This window comes from Podarcis muralis, chromosome 16 (genome assembly GCF_964188315.1).
Source record: "Podarcis muralis chromosome 16, rPodMur119.hap1.1, whole genome shotgun sequence".
Taxonomy (NCBI): Eukaryota; Metazoa; Chordata; class Lepidosauria; order Squamata; family Lacertidae; genus Podarcis; species Podarcis muralis.
In genome coordinates this window covers 8,369,243-8,394,731 of record NC_135670.1, presented here as the reverse complement: position 1 = coordinate 8,394,731, position 25,489 = coordinate 8,369,243, and the positions used below count along the sequence as shown (strand labels likewise).

The 25,489-nt window shown below is 48.5% G+C and overlaps 1 protein-coding gene across 5 annotated transcripts in view; it reads left to right on the top strand.

Moving 5' to 3' along the window:
• NUP210L (nucleoporin 210 like) overlaps window positions 1-25,489 on the top strand; it is a 54,253-nt gene continuing 28,764 nt past the window's right edge. For 2 of the 5 annotated variants that reach the window (XR_003704164.2, XM_028710401.2), the window contains exons 1-19: window positions 2-259; window positions 1,892-2,028; window positions 2,308-2,439; window positions 3,199-3,292; window positions 3,739-3,889; window positions 4,897-5,029; window positions 6,450-6,605; window positions 8,185-8,253; window positions 10,468-10,574; window positions 12,584-12,724; window positions 12,914-13,090; window positions 14,431-14,586; window positions 15,281-15,479; window positions 16,369-16,514; window positions 17,526-17,747; window positions 19,018-19,191; window positions 20,618-20,810; window positions 22,899-22,987; window positions 25,292-25,396. Coding sequence is in view for 4 of the 5 variants with exons in the window: in XM_028710401.2 (XP_028566234.2) it covers window positions 3-259; window positions 1,892-2,028; window positions 2,308-2,439; window positions 3,199-3,292; window positions 3,739-3,889; window positions 4,897-5,029; window positions 6,450-6,605; window positions 8,185-8,253; window positions 10,468-10,574; window positions 12,584-12,724; window positions 12,914-13,090; window positions 14,431-14,586; window positions 15,281-15,479; window positions 16,369-16,514; window positions 17,526-17,747; window positions 19,018-19,191; window positions 20,618-20,810; window positions 22,899-22,987; window positions 25,292-25,396 (2,838 nt within the window). In the remaining variant the exon portion in view is untranslated. Of the gene's footprint in view, window positions 260-1,891; window positions 2,029-2,307; window positions 2,440-3,198; window positions 3,293-3,738; window positions 3,890-4,896; window positions 5,030-6,449; window positions 6,606-8,184; window positions 8,254-10,467; window positions 10,575-12,583; window positions 12,725-12,913; window positions 13,091-14,430; window positions 14,587-15,280; window positions 15,480-16,368; window positions 16,515-17,525; window positions 17,748-19,017; window positions 19,192-20,617; window positions 20,811-22,898; window positions 22,988-25,291; window positions 25,397-25,489 lie in introns of all 5 variants that reach the window. The other 3 variants (XM_077919964.1, XM_028710399.2, XM_028710400.2) reach the window with 3 other exon arrangements.

The following is a 25,489-nucleotide window of genomic DNA, read 5'->3' as shown; positions in this document are numbered from 1 at the left end:
GCATGCGCAGAACTAGGGCTCGTGCGAGGCCGAAGGGATCCCGCGGCCATTTTGCGCCGCGGCGGCTTGGGGCTTTTCTTCCGACGATGGGGCTGGGCTGGGCCCCTCCAGGAAGGCCGGCCCTTTTCCTGCTTGGCTTGGCGCTTTTGGCGAGGCTGGCCGGCGCCTATAAGCTGAACACGCCGAAGGTGCTGCTGCCCTTCAGCCGGGACAAGCGCGTCCCCTTCGTGCTGGGCGCTGAGGGCGGTTGCTACTCCTGGTGAGGGGCGGAGCCTAGGCGGAGAAAACGAGGGTGTGGCAGTGACGTCATGGTGGGCGTGGCCAAGGGAACAGCATTTCAACATTTTCATTAATACCAGAAGTGCTTGTTGGCCGTATGCAGTCTAATAGCCTGACCTCCTCGCAGTTGCTTTGAAGATAAAATGCTCCGTGTTGGGGTAGGCAGGGGAGAAGGGGAACCAGGCTAAGCCGCTTCAAGATCCAGAAAAATAGGAATGTACTCGCAGTGTTTTATTTATTTACATCCTGCCTTTTTCTCCACAAGGAGTTCTATGAGGTTAATCTAGGTAAAAGGTAAAGGGACCCCTGGCCATTATGTCCAGTCGTGACCAACTCTGGGGTTGCGGCGCTCATCTCACTTTACTGGCCGAGGGATCCGGCGTACAGCTTCCGGGTCATGTGGCCAGCATGACTAAGCCACTTCTGGCGAACCAGAGCAACGCACGGAAACGCCGTTTACCTTCCCGCTGGAGTGGTACCTATTTATCTACTTGCACTTTGACGTGTTTTCGAACTGCTAGGTTGGCAGGAGCAGGGACCGAGCAACGGGAGCTCAACCCGTTGCAGGGATTCGAACCGCCGTCCTTCTGATCGGCAAGTCCTAGGCTCTGTGGTTTAACCCACAGCGCCACCCGTGTCCATGCTAATCTAAGCCTCGATTATTGCGCATTGAAAACTCTCCATTTTATCCTCCCAACAACCCTGCGAGGTAGGTTAAGCCGAAAGAGGTATCAACACCTAGTCAGCTTCATGGCTGAGTGGGGTGATTTGAACCCAGGTCTCTTAGCTCCTAGTCCAACACACTAACTACTGCACCACCAATGGCTCTCCTTCCCATTCACCTCATGCTGTAGCAAGTGGCAGTGACATGAAAACAGAGAACTGATGAGCAAGTGATAAATAGTGAGATTGATATATTTGCCTTCCCTCAAAAGCACTCAAATCAATGTATCATTTAAAAAAACAAATGCTTACAAAAGACACCATCCAAAAAATGAGAGGAGGGAGAGGGAGCTGAGCAAATTTGGGTACTAGTTCTTACATAACTGCTCAAAGGACCCGGTGGAATTTCTGCTGATGGAGACAAAGGGGAGGAGCCAAGTGGCAGGTGGGCCTTGCCACCAAGAAAATGGAGGATTCCTTGCTGCCTCAGTTCCACATTTGCATCTCTCTGCTCTTCCTTGTAGGGACGCGGGTGGCGCTGTGGGTAAAACCTCAGCGCCTAGGACTTGCCGATCGCATGGTCGGCGGTTCGAATCCCCGCGGCGGGGTGCTCTCCCGTCGTTCGGTCCCAGCGCCTGCCAACCTAGCAGTTCGAAAGCACCTCTGGGTGCAAGTAGATAAATAGGGACCGCTTACCAGCGGGAAGGTAAACGGTGTTCCGTGTGCTGCGTTGGCTGGCCAGATGCAGCTTGTCATGCTGGCCACGTGACCCGGAAGTGTCTGCGGACAGCGCTGGCTCCCGGCCTATAGAGTGAGATGAGCGCACAACCCTAGAGTCCGGCAAGACTGGCCCGAATGGGCAGGGGTACCTTTACCTTTACCTTTACCTTTGCTCTTCCTTGAGAGAGGGGCACAGGAGCGTGCAAGCCTTGTCTCATCTGCTCTGCAGGTACTCCACACGCCATGACACAGTCACCATTGATCCAATGTACGAGAATGGGACGGCTTGCTCTCAGAAAGCTTTGTTGACCACCTGCTCTACACAGGCCACAAAGCTGGCCAGCGTTATTTTAGCAGAGGAGACAGGTAGGTGATCTAAAGAAGGGGAATTCTGAAACAGATTTGTTTCTATAGGGATAGGGGTCTAGGGTGCCATGCAAACCTGGGGAATGAAGAACCCCAAACGCTGAGCATGTACAGAGTGTGCCTTCCCTTTATCACTGAATGAGCAATTTGGGGGCTCAGAAAAGTTTCCCAAACCACAGGGATTGTCCACATCCACCCTTATTCTTCCCCTGTTATAAAACACAGATACAGGATTACATGTGGTGGGTGGGCGACACCCACTTTTGTTCCTCCTCCCAGTGACAGGTCATCTGCTGCGTTGCGATGTCATTGTGGATCTGATAGACCATGTCGAGATCATCTCCCGAACTCGAGAGATCTATGTGGAAGACTCCCCACTCGAGCTGAGTGTGAGAGCTCTGGATGCTGAAGGTAATCTTACCAGGGGCAGCCTGTGACACTTGGAACGCCTACTATATATTTTGGAAAGATATCTGTATGCTCTGCATTTGGAAACCTCTTAAAATATTGTAACCAAATTTTGGACACCATTTTGAATCAAGGCTGCAAACTGCACCTTTCAAAACTGCACTGATTTGTTTGTTTGTTTTTTAGAATTCACAAGCAATGCTGGGTGTGAGACAGCCAGTCATTTATAGCGCATAGCACTCTGTCTACATTATTGTTATTATTCTTAATTACTTTTCTCTCTGGAGTTGATAACCCTTTTGGCCTGCTAGTGGGACTCTTCTTTCGCTTTTGACATGACAAGATAGGTCACAGTGCTCTTGTTAACTTTTTATTTATGTTGTACGCCTAAAGTTAGCAAGGAGGTGGCCTGTTTTATCCACAACAACATAATTTGCATTCTTCTCTGTATTTCACCTGATGCTTCTGCTCATCTTCACACTCACATAGTTTTGGAACAAGACCTGTTAGCATCTTCCTCTCTGTTGCCAGCAAGGATCTCAAGGTGAGATAGCTTTGGAGCAATAGCCAGATCAGGACTATAGCATGGTCAGAGGGTTCGAGCCCTCGCCCCTCATGCTGTGGTCCTGATCCTCCCTCCCCACCCCCGTGTGACTTAAAAAGAAAAAACCAGTCATACAAAGCTAAGGCACATGACAGACATCATCACACCGCATCTCCTTTGGCCCTGAGCCTGGGCTCGTTTTTGGATCCTGCCTGCAGGAAACACATTCAGCAGCTTGGAGGGGTTGGAATTTGAGTGGAGCATCGCCAAGGACGATGAGTTGGAAAACGTGGAGCTCTCGAGCAAAATTAGGTAAGACGAAACCCCAAATGGCCAAGTGTGATGAATAAAATCCTGAATGACACGGGAGGCTGCGTGTGTGCTCCACTGGGTAGACTGCTGAAGTTGAGAGATTTCATTCCCTTGCATTCTTGCTTTGAACTCATTACTTCCATCTAAGGAAAGTTGCTCACGGTTGTTAAGTCCTCAGATGCATAAATGTAAGCGGGAGTCCCATATAGCTCACGTCCCCTTCCCTATCTCCTGTAAGAGGGGCATCTAACCTGTTGCTAGATTCCAGTGGCCGCCGCCGCCACCCGTCCACTGGCCATGCTGACTGGGGCTGATGGGTTTGGGGGTCTTAACAGTGGCTGCAGGTTTTTCACCCACCCTATACATTTCACCCTGGTTGTTTATTTACTCTTAATGCAGTGACAGACCTTTGTTCTCCCAGTAAAAGCCCAGTTTGGTTTCTTTAGGATTTTAAAATACTCTGAGGCAGAATATTCTCCGCCCGACTACGTAGTTGAGATGGAAAGAGAGGAGAAACAAGGAGATAGGATTCTGGTGTCAGGGATCAAAACAGGCGCAGCCGTCGTAAAGGTCCGAATACAGGAGCCTGTTTACAAGGTGAGTACTCACTGTGCCCTCCCAGAGGGGTCCCAGCAGTGCAAGGCAAGGTCAGGGCCTACCAAAGCTATAGAGGTGACATCCACACCATACATTCAGAGTGCTCTTTGCCGCTTTAGCAGTCACGGCTTCCCCCAAAGAATCTGGGAAGCTGTCATTTGTTAAATAGAGTTATTAGTGTCAGTGTTTGAAAAAGAAAAGGTTCTGACCTCCTTTTTACTCCTTTGCCTTGTCCTCAGACCTTAGTTGGCACAAAAGAGTCTTTGAGAAATAGTATTCTTGCAGAGTACTGCTGCTTTTATTCTTAAAAAAGTCTTCTTCTCCAACCACAAGCAACAGCTTTTACACACACCAAACGCAACCAGCTTTCTACCATCCAACCAACCCACACCCAATGCTAACATTGACCACTCTATATATGCGGGTACACTTTGGTGAAAGGTTGCATGAGTCACTGTAGGCCTCTGACTCATGCTGACTTAGTTCTTTTAGCATTAAAGAAACAGCGGCCAATTTTTAGCCGTGACAATTAGGAGATCATTCGCTGAGCTACGGTTCCCAGAGTGGTTTAACAATATGGGAACTCTGGAAATAGGAGCTCTGTAAGAGGAGCAGAGGTCCTGCTAACAACTGTCAGCATCCTTTTCAAACCAATTCCCAGGGGAATTGCAGGGGGTTGGATTAGATGACCTTTGGCGTCCTTTCCAACTCATTCTGTGATTCTAAGAGTGCTTTAGATGTATGGAGTGGAGGTGACAGGCGGCAGTTTTAAACGAGCAGAAAGTGGTCTGGTGGAGCCATCCTTGCCCCTGCACCCTGTGGAGATGAAACCAAAGCAACTGTCTTGAATGCCAACTAGGAGGGGGCATATATTGCGATGGAATCGCTCAGTCCTTTTTCAGTTTTGAAAGAGTCTTAAAGTAAAACGACTGCAAAGCATAATATCTATTTCTTTATGTGTACATTCCTCTCTGCGTGCCTCTGGTGGTGGTTTCTCAATCTTCCAGAAAGTTGCTGCTGCCCTGGTGCGCCTGCTGGTCTTGGAGAACATATTCTTAATCCCTTCCTATGATGTCTACCTGCTGGTCGGAGCCTACATTAAGTACAAAGTTGGCAAAATAGTTCAGGGAAAGATCACAGGTACATTCCTAATCTTATGGGTATCTCTATGCATAATTTAGTCTCCTGGCTGCGAAATTCTACACCAGTGTCAGAAACTCTCACTATTCTGGGCACGTTTTGCGACAGGGAATGTCATTAGCGTGAGCAGTTTCTGAGCTCTGAGTGCAGTACTGAGCCTAAGATTTCAGATTAAAACTGCACAGTGGAAGGAAAGAAGGACCTTTTTCTGCCTCCTCACTTCCAGCTATTCTCTGAAGACTGGAGAAGAATATTAGGGGGGTGAGCAGGGGAAGGACTAGACCATGTGACAAATGAACATAATATTTTAGCTGTAGTTCATTCATTTTCAGCTTTGCATTCTTGTTATAAAAATAGCACGCCTAGACATAATAATAATAATAATAATAATAATAATAATAATAATAATAATAATTTATTTATACCCCGCCCATCTGGCTGAGTATCCCCAGCCACTCTGGGCGGCTCCCAATCAAGTGTTAAAAACAGTACAGCATTAAATATAAAAAACTTCCCTGAACAGGGCTGCCTTCAGATGTCTTTTAAAGATAGGATAGCTGCTTATTTCCTTCACATCTGATGGGAGGGTGTTCCACAGGGCGGGTGCCACTACCGAGAAGGCCCTCTGCCTGGTTCCCTGTAACCTCACCTCTCGCAATGAGGGAACCGCCAGAAGGCCCTTGGCGCTGGATCTCAGTGTCTGGGCTGAACAATGGGGGTGGAGACGCTCCTTCAGGTATACTGGACCAAGGCCGTTTAGGGCTTTAAAGGTCAGCACCAGCACTTTGAATTGTGCTCGGAAACGTACTGGGAGCCAATGCAGGTCTCTCAGGACCGGTGTTATGTGGTCCCGGCGGCCACTCCCAGTCACCAGTCTAGCTGCCGCATTCTGGATTAATTGCAGTTTCCGGGTCACCTTCAAAGGTAGCCCCACGTAGAGCGCATTGCAGTAGTCCGAGTAGGAGATAACTAGAGCATGCGCCACTCTGGCGAGACATAACCTAGGTTTAAGGTGCCATTTAGCTCCTAGCTTTTACACCTCAGTTTCTAACACTGATGCTTACTCAGAAGTGAGCCCCACAGTGTTCAATGAAACTCATTCACTAGTAAGGGTGGGTTGGTTGAAGGATATGTACCAGTGATGGCAGATATGCCATCCTCCAGACTTTATTGAACTACAGCTCCTAACTATTAGTTTTGGCCTATAATGCCTTTCCCAGCTTCAGTGCTTTTATTGAGTTGGAAAATTGAATCATACTTACTATGAATAGCACTGAAGCCAAAGGCAATACATGGTCACTGCCCTGACATCCCTGCTGGGTTGGGGTGGGAGAGGGAGGCTGTGTAAAGAACACACCTGAGCGCAGCAGCTATGGCTGGGAATAACTGACTGAGCTTGGCTGGCCCTTTATCTCCGCAGAGGTGCAATTGCCTCTTGAGCATTATGAACTGGAGCTACAAGATGCAGTGAAGGCGCCTAACGCTTCTGGCCTCCCCGTGGCCAAACTGGATGCAAAGACAGCTACCATCACCGCCATTCAGCTGGGACAGGTTAACCTGGTCTTAGTCCATAAAAGTATCCTTAAAGAACTTAGAGCGGGCTGCAACTAGCTGTTTCTTTTCTTTTAATTTATTTATCATTTTCCAATTTTGCAACAATCAAATTATTTAACGAAACAAAAAATGCACATCAATTTCACTCCCCCCCTACCCCCATCTGTGGTTCCTTTCATCTTATCTTTACTACTACATATCTAAATTAATTCCTTAATTGTTTATTCCTCTTTTTAAAAATCCTTTATTTGCCTTTATTTCTCGTTCTATATAAACCCCGCTAACGTTTTAAGTTGCTTACAATAATTTTTCAAATGTTCAACAAACTTTCCCCAGTCTTTGTTAAAGATTCTTTCTTCCTGGTTCCTTATTCTTCTGTAAGTTTACTGATCTCAGACTACTCCCATCAGTTTTATCTGCCAGTCCTCCTTGGTTGGAGCTGCTGCTGCTTTCCATTTCTGTGCATAAATCATTGGGTTAGGGTTGCAAACACAAATATTCCCCCCCCCCCGCACCAGTCTTTGGGTACCTCCTGACCTATTATTCCTAAGCAACTAGCTGTTTCGGTCTTCCCTGACGCATGACCCCTGGAAATCCTGAGGCATGCCTGAATAGCTTCCAAGAGGCTAAGCACACCCACTTTTCATTGTTGCACAAGGGCTCATGCACTAGCGGTGTGTGTGTGTTAAATGTTGTGCAACAGAGGACTCCCAGCACAACAGCTGCATCAGCAGAAACTCATCGTTCAAGAATTATGGGAGCTAAAGTTTGTTGAGTGTGCTAAGAGTTGTTAGGAGATACCACCCTCCCCTTAGTCCCCCCACAGAGCTATAATTCTCCAAGTTCCCTGTGAAAGAGGGACTGAGTGTTAAACCACTTGGGGAATTGTAGCTCTGTGAGGGGAATAAAGGTAAAGGGACTCCCGACCATTAGATCCAGTTGTGGCCGACTGGGGTTGTGGGGCTCATCTTGCTTTATTGCCTGAGGGAGCCGGCGTACAGCTTCCGGGTCATGTGGCCAGCATGACTAAGCCGCTTCTGGCAAACCAGAGCAGGGCACGGAAACGCCGTTTACCTTCCCGCTGGAGTGGTACCTATTTATCTACTTGCACTGGCGTGCTTTCGAACTGCTAGGTTGGCAGGAGCAGGGACCGAGCAACGGGAGCTCACCCCGTCGCGGGGATTTGAACCGCCGACCTTCTGATCGGCAAGTCCTACACTCTGTGGTTTAACCCACAGCACCACCCGCATCCCTGTGAGGGGAATAGGGGCCCCCTAACAACTCTCAGCTGTCCTAATAAATGACAACTCCCAGAATCTTTGGGAGAAGCCGCCATGACTGTCAAAACTAGTATCATGGGGCTTTAAATGCACGGTGTGAATGTGACCAGAGTTGTTGGCAACCTGCTAATACATTCTCTTGCGCAACAATATTCTACTGGGGCAAAACTTTTCACCAGCAGAACAAGCATACCGCTAAGTGGTTTCAGTTTAGCGCCATACCGGATCCAACCCCGTGTTTAATGTGAAACATCCTCTGCCCCTTTCATCCTTCTCCTCTCAATTTACGACGAGGCTGAATTCCTTACCGAAAAGCTTAAGACATCCACATGCGAGCCTCCTCTGGACTTCCCAACTGCAGCATATACGTTGTGGAGCCTGGATATTTAGGTAAACGGTCCCTCCTGCATCTCCGTGCAGAGTTTTGACTATATAGGCACTTGGGCTTTTTCCTAACGAAGAGGGTGATGTGGGTGACAGTGGCAATGTGCATCTGGCCTCACCTCCAAAGCTGGGGATGGAAGAGGTGGGGCACACAGCTTGGGCTGTGCGCACACTGTTCCTTTAAAACACATTAATTCCCCCAGAGAATCCTGGGAGCTGTGGTTTAACCTTCACAGAGCTACAATTCCCAGCACCCTGAACGAACCACAATTCCCAGGATGTGCTTGAAAGGTATGGTTGCTGTGCAGCCTGTAACTCCCTTTGCAGCCATCCTGTTGGGGAATTTACCATATTTTTCGCTCTATAAGTCACACCTGACCATAAGATACACCTAAAAAAAAATATTCTCTCCCTATCTGCGCAGCGCCCCTTCAGCGAAGCGGCAGGAGAAACGGAGCCCCTTCCGTTTTTCCTCCCGCTTGGCTGAAGAGGTGCTGCACAGAGAGGGAAAGCTGTGCAGCGCCTCTCCAGCGAAGCGAAGCCAGGAGAGCAAGAGGGATTGGGGCGCACCGACCCCTCTTGCTCTCCTGGCTTCAGCGAAAGCAACACAGAGCTTCCGCTGGGCTCTGGAGGCTTTGTGTTGCTTTCGCTGAAGCCATGGAGCCTGCGTTCGCTCCATAAGACACACACACATTTCCCCTTTTTAGGAGGGGGAAAGTGCGTGTTACAGAGTGAAAAATACGGTATCTGGACATTTCCGAGATAGAGCTTCTCCGAGATTTGGTGCTTGATATAAAGGACTACCAAAAAAACCGGCAAAGAGGAACTGAGAGAGAATTAAGGGCCTCGGATGTGAGGTCTCCAGGCTGATAGCAGATAGACTGATGGACATTGGGGATCGAAACCGGGAAAGGGGGGTGGGAGTTTGGGAATCCAAAGGGTGTACAGTTATATTTTGAAATTTTCTTCTTTTGTTATTTTGTTTTGTTATGAGTATAAAAAAGGGGAATTCGTGGAAGGGAATTGGGGTCAACCTTAGAAAAATATCTTAATGTTTAAAGGCTGTAGATTATAAAGGGAAAGTGGCTATATAAAATGAACTAAATTGAATAATGGGTCAAATACAATAAGGTTAAAAACTTGGGATAAGAACTTGTTGAACTAAATAAATGGAAATGGAATACAAGAAGGGGAGGTGTGGGGAAGTCTTGGAAAGATGTTATTGAAAGTAAGGTTTAAGTGTAAATGTTTTCTGTTTTCTTTTTTCTTCTTTTTTTTCTTTTTTGGGTTTTTTGGAAATTTCAATAAATATGATATAAAAAAAATGAAAAATACGGTATCTCTTGTACCCTTTCTGGTCAGCACAGAGCTGGATTCTATCACTCTGGGAAGGGAGGGAACTTAGAAGAGGCCCTGCCTCAGCAGCAGTGAAGGCTGGTGCCCGTTGCCACTGGTAGGACTCGAGGCAGAGACCTATAATAGGTGGAGGCAGAGCAAATGATAGGTGAAGCCAGCTAGCTTCTCGTTTTGCCCCCATTATCCTCTTCCCTGCTGAAAAGGGAAGGGCAAAGCTGAGGCTAAGGGGGAAGGGGAAGCCAACAATCCCCTGGGCTAGTCGTAAGAAAGACGACTGAGTTGTCTAAGGTTGAGGTTCTCAGGAAGAGAAGGCCATCAAGGGAGCCAAGTACAGTGGTACCTCGCAAGACGAATGCCTCGCAAGACGAATGCCTCGCAAGACAAAAGAGTTTTCCATTTTTTGAGTTGTTCCGCAAGACGAATTTCCCTATGGGCTTGCTTCACAAGACGAGTTTGTTTCCTTTTACTTTTCTTCAGTAGCGCTTCTCCCCGCTGCCTGCCCCGCAAGCTCCGGGGACAGCTGGGAGGCGCAGCGCGTCTTCCCGCTGTCCCCGGACCTGGTCTGAAGGCGGGCGGCGGGGAGAAGAGCGCTTCTCCCCGCTGCCTGCCCCGCAAGCTCCCGCTAAGCCGCTAAGTACCGTTAATAGCCGTGCTTCGCAAGACAAAAAAATCCGCAAGACGGAGAAACTCGCAGAACGAATTAATTTCGTCTTGCGAGGCACCACTGTATGGGCAACGTCCAGTGAACACGATGCCGGCTGCCCCAGCTGCTAAATGTGAAGCTTAGCACCATGCAGTATGTTTCCTTTGCCTCATCTTACAGAAATGCTTTTCGTTTGGCTTCCGTTGTGCAACCGATTGCAGGTTTCACTGTCCAGCCCGGCAACAGGTGGATCCTAGAAGTGAAGCGAGAGTATACCATCACGGTCGAAGTGTATGACAAATCGAGCACCAAGATCTACCCGTCCGATGTGAGTAGGTGTCAGCTTGGGAAAGAAGCTCAAAGATCTCTCCCAAATGCCAGCCTTAACTTGCAATGAGATCCTGTGCATGTTATGTCTGAAATCACACCCACACCCCTTGAATTCCAGAGTAAATGTTCATAGGATTGCAGCCTTAAAGTGTCATCCAGTATAGACATATTTGGGGTAAAGGTAAAGGGACCCCTGACCATTAGGTCCAGCCGTGGCCGACTCTGGGGTTGCAGCGCTCATCTCACTTTATTGGCCGAGGGAGCCAGCGTACAGCTTCCGGGTCATGTGGCCAGCATGACTAAGCCGCTTCTGGAGAAGCAAAGCAGCACACAGAAACGCCGTTTACCTTCCCGCCTGAGCGGCACCTATTTATCTACTTGCACTTTGACGTGCTTTTGAACTGCTAGGTTGGCAGGAGCAGGGACTGGGCAACGGGAGCTCACCCCGTTGCGGGGATTCGAACAGCCGACCTTCTGATCAGCAAGCCCTAGGCTCTGTGGTTTAGACCACAACGCCACCCACGTCCCATATATAAGCCCCATGAAATTCAGTGGGACTTAATTCTGAGGAACACGCATAGGACTGAGGGGTTTCGTGGCACATAGTGAAACTATGGAACTCACTCCCATTGGAGTTCATTGGCTCCCAGTCCATTTCCGAGCACAATTCAAAGTCTTGGTGCTGACCTTTAAAGCCCTAAATGGCCTCGGTCCTGTATACCTGAAGGAGCATCTCCACCCCCATTGTACCGACCGGACTCTGAGGTCCAGTGCTGAGGGCCTTCTGGCAGTTCCCTCACTGTGAGAAGTGAGGTTATAGGGAACCAGGCAGAGGGCCTTCTCGGTAGTGGCGCCTGCCCTGTGGAACACCCTCCCTTCAGATGTCAAGGCAATAAGCAACTATTTTACTTTTAAAAGACAACTGAAGGCAGCCCTTTTTAGGGAAGTTTTTAATGTTTGATGCTGTATTGTTTTTAATATTTGGTTGGAATCTGCCCAGAGTGACTGGGGAAACCCAGCCAGATGGGTGGGGTATAAATAATTGATTAGTATTAGTATTAGTATTATTAGTATTAGTATTATTATTATTTCTACCAAGAGAGATGACTTTAAAAGAGGATTAGAGAAATTCATGGAGGACAAGACTGCTTGGCATGATGGCTGTGCTTTGCCTTTGCAGTCAGGGAGATTAATGCTTCTGAATCCCGGTTGCTAGAAACTGCAAGAGGGGAGAGAATGCTTTTGTGTCCAGTCCTGCTTGTGGAGTTCACACTGAGGCATCTGGAACATGTCCAGAGGAGGGCAACCAAAATGGTCAAAGGCCTGGAAACGATGCCTTATGAGGAAGGGCTAAGGGAGCTGGGCATGTTTAGCCTGGAGAAGAGGAGGTTAAGGGGTGATATGATAGCCATGTTCAAATATATAAAAGGATGTCACATAGAGGAGGGAGAAAGGTTGTTTTCTGCTGCTCCAGAGAAGCGGACACGGAGCAATGGATCCAAACTACAAGAAAGAAGATTCCACCTAAACATTAGGAAGAACTTCCTGACAGTAAGAGCTGTTTGACAGTGGAATTTGCTGCGAAGGAGTGTGGTGGAGTCTCCTTCTTTGGAGGTCTTTAAGCAGAGGCTTGACAACCATATGTCAGGAGTGCTCTGATGGTGTTTCCTGCTTGGCAGGGGGTTGGACTCGATGGCCCTTGTGGTCTATTCCAACTCTAGGATTCTATGATCTGGTTGGCCACTGTGAGAACAGGATGTTGGATTAGATGGGCCACTGGCCTGTCTGTGTTAGGTCTACTAAAAACAACAAGAGTCTTTAAAAATTGGATGCAGGCACTGAAGAATTTGAAAACACCTTTCCAGCCTTGTAGGTTTCCTTGGAGTCAACTCCAAGGACACAATGATTCTGTCGATCTGTGACCTTTTCGCTGTGCTTCTGATAAAGTGTTTGATATCACACTGTTCCTCCTTCTGACAACATTTCCCCCCACCCCTTGACTTCCAGAATCTTCGAATAACTCACCAGTTCCCCCAAGAATACTTTCAAGAGTTTGTATCTTCAGTGAACGGCTCCTACCACGTAGTTCGGGTTTTGAAGGATGGCGTCACCGTCATTGAAGCCGCGCTGGTGTCTGTTCTCCTCCAGGTAAAAGAAAAGCTCCTTTGTTGTAGTAGCATATGGATATTCTCTGGCCTGGATTTATGGGTTTGCAATAATATAATAATAGTAGGTCTCAACATTGGATGCTGGCTAGGAATTTGAGATATTTTGCTAGCCCTGCAGGCTTGAATGTTTATTCCTTGTTATGTACATCTTTTTTGTTTTTCTTTTAAGACTGAAAATTCAGGTCAATCATTCCTCCCTTTCCTTCAGAGTGGTTCAGAAGATTTATTAAAGCCGCCCATCAGCCACAAGCAGGAAGTGAAGATTTACCTTCCCATCACGCTGACGCCCTCCTTCTTGGCATTCCCACACCACCCACTGGACGTCTTGTACCGGTACAGAGTTCAGGTGAAGTTGACCAAGACCTGGGGAGATAAATCCCCTAGAATGCCCTTTATTCATTTCTCAGTGCGGTACAAATGTTTGCAACCATCTGCCACAGAAAATATGGCACCCATCCCCTCCACCATTTTGACCTACTTATGCCTTCAGAGCTTCCAGCGACAAAACCCTAAAGCAATGGGTTGTGTATGACAACAGAGCTTCCCTTTGCTCTCCTCCCGAGCATCTAACACAACACAGAAGGGTTGTTAAGAGCCAAATGAAACATGATCATTTTGACAACGTCTGGTTCCCTCATATCAGCTGCATAGACAGAAGTGAAGTCACTGTCAGAGTTCCAGCCGCTCACGCTTACTTATGGAGAGTCTGTGTCATGGATAGTTTGAAGCCTTGGTGATGCACTTAATGATTTGGTTATCTGACAGTGTCACTGTTTCCTTCTTATATGTGGCTGAGTACACTACAGGATTTTTAAAAGAACATAAGAAGAACCCTCTATCAAAATTATATCTTAACCTTTATTTCGCACAAAGGAGAGTGAACCTTCCCAGCTCTCACCTGGGAACTTCCCCTCTTCCCCCAGTTTCCTACCCTGGGAGATCCCACCCAGAGAGTTTTCCTTTCTTTTCCTAATGATCCATAGCATGGAATTTGCCTGTTTCAAGGCAGCTGCACACCGGGTCGACGTCTTCATTGAGCTATCCATTACAACCCCAAGGTCTCATTCCTGGTCGCTCACTTCCAGTTCAGACCCCATGAGCGTATATGTGAAATTCACGTATTTTTACCCCAACGCGCATCACTTTACGCTTGTTTACTTACATTGAATTGCATTTGCCACTTTACCACCCATTCGCTTCGTTTGGAGAGGTCCTTTTCAGCAATGTCCTTTTATTATAAAATAGTCTAACCAAAAAATTAAAAATTAAACAGGCCACCCGGAAGCAACCCATGAGAATCTCTGCTAATACCAAATGGAATAAAAGTGTTAGCCTCTCTGTCTACAAGAGGAGGCTGGTGAAAAAGACACCCTGACAACCCGCTGAGGAAGACCTACTGCAGAAAACATAGATGACCACCTGACCTCCCTAGCAGAAGGGACCTGAGGTTGGGCCTCCTCACTAGTTCAGGCCACTGCTACATTGAGTTTTCCATTCCTGCAGTCCCCTTCCATTGGCCACGTGAGTCCATGCTTGCATTTCCACCCACGGAGGCCACTGTTTCTGATCCAGTGACACGTGCTCTCTCCAACACCCAGGTGGAGAACATCATCATCTTATTCTGGGGGCACAGGCTTAACTGCGCGTTTTGTATTCCCCCCCTTCTGCTCTCCCAACTATTCACAGGTGGAGGGAGGCAGTGGCAACTTCACATGGACCTCTTCCAATCAGACCGTGGCCACCGTCACGGTGAAAGGGGTGGTCACAGCCGGGCTGGTTGAGGGCCAGACCGCCGTGCAGGCCAGAGATGTGCAGAACCCTTTCCACTTTGGGGAAATACAGGTAAGTCTTTCTGCGGCATTGGCGCAAGTCGAATTGCTTGCTGGGTCAAACCCCCCCCCCCTACAGGCTTCAAACTCAGTCTGAAGAGAGGGCTTGGGGCGTTCTGAATCCCTAGAGAGCTGATTCTTCCCTCCTAGGTACTCGTTGTTGTTGTTGTTGTTTAATAGTTTAATAACTTTTTTATTCAAAAGTAAAACAAAACATATTATCCAGAAACATATCATCCTTATCCCCCCCCCCCCATTTTTCCTCCCTCCCCACACCCTCCCACACAAAAACCCCACCCCCACCCCCCGACTTCCCTCAGTTCCAGTCTTTGGTTTCTCTAAGAATGCTGTTTTCTGCATGTTACAGAATTGTATAGATCCTCGAACCATTTAGCTGATTATTATTAAAAAAAAGTTTGCGAATGTTTATTCAAAACAAGCCAAGGAGTCCAGTTCGCTTTGTTGTGTCTTCAAATACTTTGTAAAGGGTTCCCGTTCATCTTTAAAGTCACAATTATCCTTGTCCCGTAGCTTGTATGTCAGTTTTGCCAGTTCTGCGTAGTCCATCAATTTTTCTTGCCATGATTCTTTAGTTGGGGTTTCTTCAGTCTTCCATCCTTGTGCTGTTAAAACTCTGGCGGCCGTTGTCGCATACATGAAGATGTTTTCATGTGCTCTTTGACTCTTTCCCCCCTGCCCTCACTCAGGTGTATGTGCTCAAGCTCTCAAAGATGGAGTTCTTGCCGTTCCATGCAGACACTGAGATTGGGCAGACCTTGGAAGTCCCACTCAGGATGTACCACGTGGAGAAAGAGACGGGGGAGACCATCGCTTTCACGGACTGCTCACTCTTACCCCTGGACGTTGGCATGGATAAGCAAGGAGTCTTCGCCCTGGATGAAGCGGGTAAGAGGGCAGCTCTCTTCACTTGCTCCCTAACATAAATGGGTAGCTGGTCCTCTCCTGGCCTCCTGTTTTAGGCCTCATCTTCACTAGGCGTTTAAAGCAGTACTGCGCCACGTTAAACGGTCATGGCTTCCCCCAAAGAATCCTGGGAGCCTGTGCCATCGTGTGGGTGGGGCCACAGGGGCAGTTGCCCTGGGTGCAAAATTCTTAAGGGTGCAAAATTTCAAAAGAAAAATAAAGTAGTAATGAAATCCACTCTCGACTCTGAGTATATTTCACTGAAATATACTCGGAGTCGAGAGTGGATTTCATGCTCTTTCTTCAGCTCATAGTGGTAATGAGGAAATGGAAGTTCCCTCAGAATGTCTGCTTTATATACATTATTTACACAATGGGCCCCACGTGATTGGCTAATTCCAGGAGTCTCCTGTAGGCCAATCAGGTTGCGGATTCACTTCCACCTGGAGCTGGATTGGATGGCTCCTGTGGACCAATCAGACTACTGCATTCTGGGTCCTATTGTTCTAGGACCAATCAGACTGCTGCATTTTGGATCCTATTCAACTCAGTTCATAACACCTAATAATAAATGAAAAATAGCATGCCCTCCCCTTCTCACATAACCCAATGTTTGCATGGGCGGACTGAGGAGCAGATTCAGGGGACGGCTGTTTGCTAGGGTGGCCTCTGCACGGGCTTTAGAAGGACACCCGCTCTTGACCAATGCCCCATTGTGCTCTCCACCGTACTCCACAATCCTGGGGCACTGCGATTGCCCCTTGGGTGGGTTGCCGAGCTATTGCTCCTTCGTTGCAGTTCTGGAGATGGTTGACAGATCAATCGCTCTTCCTGTGCTTGTAGAAAGAGCAGTTGTGCTCTTGTTTGTTAGGTAAGCAGAAAGCTGGGCCACAGTTCTGCTCCACCATCCATCTCGCAGCCAAGTCTCTCGGCCACACACTGGTGACAGCCAGCGCCACCATCTACGAGGAGTATTTTGACACGAGTGCCACCTTTGCTGCTTATGAACCGCTCAAGGTGAGGAGGCGCCAGCTCTGTGGCAGTCGTGGGCGGAGGGTGGTGCTACAGTTCATTTCTGTTCTCTCTCTTGAATTCCTTTTGCGTTGTTGAGGGAAGGGCCACAGCTCAGTGGTAGAGCATTTGCTTTGCTTGCAGAAGGTCCTAGATTACGATCCCCAGCAGCAGCATCTCCAGGTTGGGCAGGGTCTCTCCCCTGCCTGAAACCATGCAGAGCCACCGCCAGTCAGTGTGTAGACAATACTGAGCTAAATGGTTTAGTTCGGTATAAAGACGTGGGGCTACGTGGGGCTACCTTTGAAGGTGACCCAGAAACTACAACTAATCCAGAATGCAGCAGCTAGACTGGTGACTGGGAGCGGCCGCCAGGACCACATAACACCGGTCCTGAAAGATCTGCATTGGCTCCCAGTACGTTTCCGAGCACAATTCAAAGTGTTGGTGCTGACCTTTAAAGCCCTAAACGGCTTCGGCCCAGTATACCTGAAGGAGCGTCTCCACCCCCATCGTTCTGCCCGGATGCTGAGGTCCAGCGCCGAGGGCCTTCTGGCGGTTCCCTCATTGCGAGAAGTAAAGCTACAGGGAACCAGGCAGAGGGCCTTCTCGGTAGTGGCGCCCGCCCTGTGGAACGCCCTCCCATCAGATGTCAAAGAGATAAACAACTACCAGACATTCAGAAGACATCTTAAGGCAGCCCTGTTCAGGGAAGTTTTTAATGTGTGACATTTTAGTGTATTTTTGGTCTCTGTGGAAGCCGCCCAGAGTGGCTGGGGAAACAAATAATAATTATAATTATAATAATAAAACGGAGTCCTACATTTTGATATTCTGCGTCTGCAACCTTGATCTATCATCTAACTAGTTTCCCGGGAACTAGGGATGTGAATGGTGGTTAGAAAGCACAGACCTCCTTATTGGAAGAATTACAGGTGGGGAACCGGGGGTGGGCGGGTCCTTGGGTCAATTCTTTGCAGGCCAAGGCAGTGTTAACCCCATTTATATAATGACTAGGCTGTAAACCCCGTGGAGGTGGCTTTGGTGACCTGGCATTCCGTGAAGGAAATGGTGTTCGAGGGAGGGCCCAGTCCATGGGTATTGGAGCCATCCCGCTTCTTCTTGGAGCTCAGAGTGGAGCATAAGGACAAAGTCCACGTGGTGGAGGTTCGTTTGCCGGCCAAGAGGAAGCAAAACCAGTACATTTATCGGATCACATGCCTGGAGCTGGGGGAACAGGTAGGAGGAAGGTGTGTGCGTATTCTCCCCCCCCCCCGACGTTAACAGGCAGCTAGATTGGTGATTGGGTGCGGCCACCAAGACCACATAACACTGGTCTTGAAAGACCTGCATTGGCTCCCAGTACATTTCCGAGCACAATTCAAAGTGTTGGTAAGGTAAAGGTAAAGGTACCCCTGCCCGTACGGGCCAGTCTTGACAGACTCTGGGGTTGTGCGCCCATCTCACTTAAGAGGCCGGGAGCCAGCGCTGTCCGGAGACACTTCCGGGTCACGTGGCCAGCGTGACAAGCTGCATCTGGCGAGCCATCGCAACACACGGAAACGCCGTTTACCTTCCCGCTAGTAAGCGGTCCCTATTTATCTACTTGCACCCAGCAGTGCTTTCGAACTGCTAGGTTGGCAGGCGCTGGGACCGAGCAACGGGAGCGCACCCCGCCGCGGGGATTCGAACCGCCGACCTTTCGATCGGCAAGCCCTAGGCGCTGAGGCTTTTACCCACAGCACCACCCGCGTCCCACCAACACCCAAAGTGTTGGTGCTGACCTTTAAATCCCTAAACGGCCTCGGCCCAGTATATCTGAAGGAGCGTCTCCACCCCCATCATTCTGCCCGGACACTGAGGTCCAGCACCGAGCGCCTTCTGGCGGTTCCCTCACTGCAAGAAGCCAAGTTGCAGGGAACCAGGCAGAGGGCCTTCTTGGTAGTGGCACCCGCCCTATGGAATGCCCTCCCACCAGGTGTCAAAGAGAAAAACAACTACCAGACTTTTAGAAGACATCTGAAGGCAGCCCTGTTTAGGGAAGCTTTTATTGTTTGATGTATAACAGTATTTTAATATTTTTTTGGAAGCTGCCCAGAGTGGCTGGGGGAGCCCAGCCAGATGGGCGGGGTATAAATAAATTGTTGTTGTTGTTGTTGTTGTTGTTGTTGTTGTTGTTGTTGTTGTTGTTGTTGTTGTTGTTGTTGTTGTTGTTATGAAACGTAATGGCCGATAAGGAAAGGCACAGCCTCCATAGCGCTGGTGCATCTTACAGAAAAGGGTGCTATGATGGCTTCATCTGTGCTTGGCTTATTCACCCTTCTAGCTGTGTGCACGGTCCATAGTGATGACCCCTTTCCAGATTCAGTAGTTAAGCGTTTGGCTTTCTTAGTCTAATGCTTTAAACTGACCCCGTCCAAAGGCTCTGGTTACATCTAAACTTTATGCCTGGCTACATTTGCAAAGCCTGCTGGCTGACAACCACTCTTCCTTTGCTGCTTCCCCAAAGGTGTTTACGTTCCAGGTGGGCAATCATCCGGGCGTGCTAAACCCCAGTCCTGCTGTGGAGATGGTGCAGGTGAGGTTCATTTGTGCCCACCCTGCCAGCATGGCCGTGACACCTGTGTATAAGCTGGCAGCTGGCACTCCGCCTTGCCCTTTGCCTCAGCACCACAAGCAGCTGGTAAGTCTTCCGGGAAAAGCTAGAAGTGCCTCAATGCGCTCCGTTTGTTTGGGAATCTTGGGGAGATGTTGGACAGTCTTTTTTTGGTTTTTAGCCAGAAATTGGGCTCAGAAAGTTTGTATAACTGCAAGGAAAGTCCTTGTAGGGAAAATAGATAGATAGATAGATAGATAGATAGATAGATAGATAGATAGATAGATAGATAGATAGATAAACAGTGCTTTTTCTGGGAGCACTCAAGGGTATGCAGTACCAGCACCACTTTTCCTAGAAGAAAAGCACTGGATTTTAATATATATCTTTTAAATACAGTTGCACCTTGGATCTTGAACACCTTGTGACTCGAGTGTTTTGGCTCCTGAATGCTATAAACCCAGAAGTGAGTGTTCTGGTTTGCAAATGTTTCTTGGAAGCCAGACGTCTAACACAGCTTCCGCGGCTTCTGATTTGAGTGCAGGAAGCTTCTGCAGCCAATCAGAAGCCGCGCCTTGGTTTTTGAACGTTTTCGGAAGTCAAACGGACTTTCGGAACGGTTTCCGTTTGAGAACCAAGGTACGACTGTATATTAATATTTTGTTGGGAGCCGCTCAGAGCGGCTGGGGCAACCCAGTCAGATGGCGACATAGAATTATAATAATAATTATTATTATTATTATTATTATTATTATTATTATTATTATTATTATTGTTATTATTGTTATTATTATCATTATCATCATCATTATTATTATATTTGTTGCCAGCCATTGTTATCAGGGTTTTATCTTTCTTTAGTAGACCAAAGCTTTTTAAACAGAATCAGTCTAACGGACCGATCAGTTAAGCATGGTACAGTGGTACCCCGCAAGACGAACGCCTCGGAAGACGAAAAACTCGCTAGACGAAGGAGTTTTTCGTTTTCTTAGCCGCTTCGCAAGACGCATTTCCCTATGGGCTTGCTTCGCAAAACGAAGCTTGCCCCGCAAGCTCCGGGGATAGCGGGGAAGCGCAGTGCGCCTTCCCCTCTCTCCCCGGACCCCTTTTGAACCAAGGGGCGGCAACGGGGAGAAGCGATTCTCCCCGCTGCCCCTTCCCTTGCTTTAAAACAGGTCCGGGGACAGAGGGGAAGGCGCGCGGCGCTTCCCCTCTGTCCCCGGACGGTCTCCATAGGAACACATTTATTGATTTTCAATGCATTCCTATGGGAAACCGTGCTTCGCAAGACGAAAAACTCGCAAGAAGAAAAAACTTGCGGAATGAATTAATTTCGTCTTGCGAGGCACCACTGTATGTAATCTTCCAAGGTGTCATCATTGGTACCTTTCAAGTTCTGCTGCCCTTGCTTTGCAGGGCTTCTGTAGATCACAAAGATGTGGTCTTTTCCCAGGTGCGTCTCGCGCGCTATTAAATGCAGGCTGCCTCCGGTGTCTTTTGGGATGCCTTGCAGGTCCCCGTGTCCAGTTTGAGGAACACCGTTTTGGAGCTAGCTCTCTTCGACCAGCACCGGCGGAAGTTTGATAACTTCACCTCCCTAATCCTGGAGTGGATATCGGCCAATCAAAGCCTGGCTCACTTCGCTCTACCGAGGTCCATGCAGATGGTACCAAAGGATGATGGGACTGGACAGACCAGGCTCCATGGTACGGCCCAGCGTTGCGCTTCAGCAGAGAAACCAGTGGCTACTAATCAGGATGCCTATGTTCTTCCTCTGCTCCCGGAGGCAGTAATACGCCTCCGAAATAATACCTGTTGCTGGGAATTGCGCATGGGGAGGGGGGTGGTGTGCTTGAAGTCCTGCCTGCGGGTTTCTCATTGGGGCGTCTGGTTAGCGACTGTGAGAACTGATGCTGGGTTAGAGGGGCCACTGCTTTGATCCACCAGGCTCTTCTTATGTTCCCAGGCCCTTTAATAATAATAATAATAATAATAATAATAATAATAATAATAATAATAATAATAATAATATTTTTTTATTTATACCCCGCCCTCCCCAGCCAAGGCCGGGCTCAGAGCTCCTTACAAGCAATAATAAAAACAAGATGAATGATTACAACTTAAAAACAAAAATAAAATACAACATTAAAATAATGGAATATTAAAATGTAGCCTCATGAAGAGACCATCCAAGCCCCTGTAGCTAGAACTGCCACAACCAGTGCTTTTTTATTATCTCAGTCCTGCTTCCGCTGCGCAATTTGGAAACCACAGGAAAGGAGAATTTCTGTTGTTCTCACACCCTGCTTCCGGGTTTCCCACCTGGACATCTGGTTGGCTGCTGTGAGAACAGGATGCCAGGTGTCAGGTGCTGGTGGTGGTTGCTCGCGAGTAACCAGGCAGGACTCCAACCTGTCTTTTACAGGTGTTATTGGTGCAAACTATTTACAGTGCAGAACCACAAAGTTCATGTCCGTCTTAGTCACTTGCAGATTCCGGGAGTGACCCCTTCCGGTTTCTCCCCCAACATAAGAACTTAGACACCCAAAATCTCCGCCTCCCCTCCTTACGTTTCACCCCTCTGCGTAAGCTAGGTGACGGAAACGGTGTGTCTGTTTCCTGGCCAGCCGGGCTAGGTGAGGCGCTTAGGCTCTCAGTAGCATCTTCAAGCCCTCCCCTCGCTTGGCTGCCCCCTTCCCCCTCTGCTCCACTGGAGGTGTGGCTTTCTCCACCGCTGGACAAGGAGCTGCTCCTTGGAAGCTTCAGAGGCTCTCTGTATCCCCCTGCCTCCCTCCCCTGTTCCAATGGCAGTCCCCTGACACCAGGCTAGATGAGCCACTGGCCTGAGCTAGGAGGGCTTTGCTTACACCTTTAAATGGGTTATTAATTATTTTATTTATCACACTTAGCGTCCCAAGCTTTTTCTCCAAGGAGCTCAAGGTGGCTTTGCATGGTTTCCCCCCATTGCTTTTCTTCTAGAAAAAAGGTGCTCACCGCGAAGTAGTAGTTACTCCCCAAAACAACAATCGTGCAGGGTAGGTTTGGCTGAGGGGCAGTGAGCTTCATGGCCAATTGGGGATTTGAACCCTGGACTCTCATGTCCCAAGCCAGCACTCTAACCTCTACAATACAATAGCACTATCTCAGCTGCAGAAGCATCTGTCCTGCTGCAGCTTACTGGACTGAAGTGGGGAGGTTGGCATGGTGCAAACACATTGGCAGGTGTGCTGGATTGGCTCCATGGGTGTGTTTGCACCATGCTGGCTTCCCTGCCACTTCTCTCCTTTCCCTCACAGTAAGCAACAGCGTCCCAACTGCTAGGATGTTAGTGTTGTTATGAGCCAGTGTGCTGTAGTGTTTAAGAGTGGTGGACTCGTCATCTGGTGAACCGGGCTCGCTTCCCCGCCTCTCCACATGCAGCTGCTGGGTGACCTTGGGCCAGTCACACTTCTTTGAAGTCTCTCAGCCTCACTCACCTCACAGAGTGTTTGTTGTGGGGGAGGAAGGGAAAGGAGATTGTTAGCCGCTTTGAGACTCCTTCGGGTAGTGATAAAGCGGGATATCAAATCCAAACTCTTCTTCTTCTTGTGGCTCCGCCCCACCTGGCAAGACCCCTTTTGCTCATCCCTGTAATTGTTAAAAAAATAAAACTTACTGTATCTCACGTGTAAGAATGCAGTCTCCCTCACACCTCCCTTCCTATGTAAGAATGGCAATTTTAAAATACATTTGTTTCAATTCCTGCTTCCTTTTCTCTCCCTCCCTCCCTATGTCTGTATCTGTTTTGGTCCCAGGACACCAGCTCCTTGAGGTGCGGCAGATCAAAGGGACGGTGTTGATCTCCGTCAACTTTGTGAAATATTCCGAGAGAGGGAGCCCAAGAGTGAGTGGATGGAAGGTTGCTCCATGAAGAGGGTGTTGTTGTCCTCGGGTCCTTGCTTGGAGGTTTCGAAGCAGAGGTTGGGTGACCATCTGTCCTGGATGCTTTAGCAGAGATTCCTGCACTGCAGGGGGGTTGGACTAGATGACCCTCAGGGTCCCTTCCAACTCTACAATTCTATATGCATGGTAGACGTATGTAAGAACTGCACTGGCTGCCTGGTTCCTACCGGGCCAAGTTCAGGGTGTTACTGTTACAGTGGAACCTCGGTTTTTGAACGTAATCCATTCCGGAAGACCGTTCGACTTCCGAAAACTGAAACCAGAAGCTTCAATACAATAGGGAAACTCAAAACGGAAGTCGCCTATCACGTTCGGCTTCCGAAAATCGTTCGAAAACCGGAGCTACTTCTGGGTTTTCAGCGTTTGGGAGCAGAAATGTATGACAATGGAGGTGTTCAACAACTGAGGATCCACTGCAGTATATAAAGCCCTTAACAATTTACCTATGAGATCACCTTTCCCCATATAGGCCCACTTAACTGCTCTAATTTGCAAACAGGCACTGTTACAGATGCCGTGTATTATTATTATTATTATTATTATTATTATTATTATTATTCCCTGCTGTTTTCCCTGACAAGAACTCAAGGCAGCTTATAGAAAAAAATTGCCTGGTCTGGTCTTGAAAAGAGCAAAAAACCATGGAAGCAGGGGATCAGGGGCCGTATAGTGCCAACGCCCCAGTCAAGACCAGAAAAGAAACAATTGCCGTCTCCCACATCTCGCAATGTGATTGTCTCGTCAGAACCCTCCTCCCCTCAAAAAAAACACCCCGTTTCCTTGAGAAAGGAGAGAACAACTTACTGCCTAAGCTTCTCAAGACATTTTGCAATGGAAAAGGGAGAAAACTACAGCTGGGCTCTCTATCATGTCAGCTTTGGCGACGTGAGAAGGGATACCTAACATGCCAGATTAGCTGCGCTATCTGAGTCCCCCTGGGTTGCAAGTATGTGTAGGGGAGGTAGGCACCAGAACTCATCCAGTATCACATGCAGTTAGTTACCTGCTGCTAGATTTCATAAATACTTGTAATACCCGTCCCACATTTGTAAGAAATGCACCCAAACTTTGGAACTCCTTGCCTCTTGACATCCAGCAGGCACCTTCACTGTGCTCTTCCCCAGCGGCTGCTCAAAGCACTTTTGTTTAGGCAAGCCTACCCAGAACGCTGGCATGTGTTTTAATGCGGTTTTTAAGCTTATCGTTGATTTTCATTGTTTTTGAAGGTTTTAAATGGTTTTTAACCCTCCACCAATAATATCGTCGTTCTGTTCTTTTTTGTAAATCCCTCTTGAGCTTTTTCCCTACCGTCGAGCAGCATGTGAATTTTATTAAATAAATAAAGGTAAAATGGTGTCGAGAAAGTGGGCAGAGAGGTGTTTTTTTCTCCCTCGTTGTACCTGAAAACCTGGGATCATCCAACGAAGCCGACCGTAGGGATATTTGTTGTTGTTGTTTAGTCGTGTCCGACTCTTTGTGACCCCCTGGACCAGAGCACGCCAGGCCCTCCTGTCTTCCGCTGCCTCCCGCAGTTTGGTCAAACTCATGCTGGTAGCTTCGAAGAAACTATCCAACCATCTCGTCCTCTGTCGTCCCCTTCTCCTTCTGCCCTCCATCTTTCCCAACATCAGGGTCTTTTCCAGGGAGTCTTCTCATGAGGTGGCCAAAGTATTGGAGCCTCAGCTTCACGATCTGTCCTTCCAGTGAGCACTCAGGGCTGATTTCCTTCAGAATGGATAGGTCTGATCTTCTTGCAGTCCATGGGACTCTCAAGAGTCTCCTCCAGCACCAGAATTCAAAAGCATCAATTCTTCGGCGATCAGCCTTCTTGATGGTCCAGCTCTCACTTCCATACGTTGGGATATTTAGGAGAGACAAAAAGGGACGCTGCGAGGCGGTCAGCTTAAAGCGGCTTTAGAAGGGGCTTAGACAGATCCACGGAGGATAAGACGTATCAGTGGCTCCTAATCAGTATGGCTGCATTACCTCCAGTATCAGAGGCCTCTCAAGATCTTGCTCACGGGCTTCCCATCCACATCTGGCTGGGCCACGGGGGGGGGGGGGCAGCGTGCTGGACTCAATAGGCCATTGGGTCTGGCCCAGCAGGGCTTTTCCTTGGTTCTTCTTGGGTATGCACAGATCTGTTTCCTTCAGGAAAAGAAAAAAGGGCACAGGTTTCCTTGGCGTTGGCCTGCCTTCTGCGGAAACACCCCGAGGCAGCATTTCTTGCCCTTTCTCCACACAGGAAGTCTCCAACTCCCCTGCCTCTGCCGCCGTGGAACTCATGCTGGTCGAGGACGTGACTGTGGTTCCGGATAACATCACTGTGTACAACCATCCCGATGTCAAGGTAGGGCCCGAGGAGCTGGGTGTGGGTCAGGTGGTGAGGAACCCTGCTCAGACCAGGGGCTCTTCGTGGAGAACTTTGGCAGAGGCAAAATGG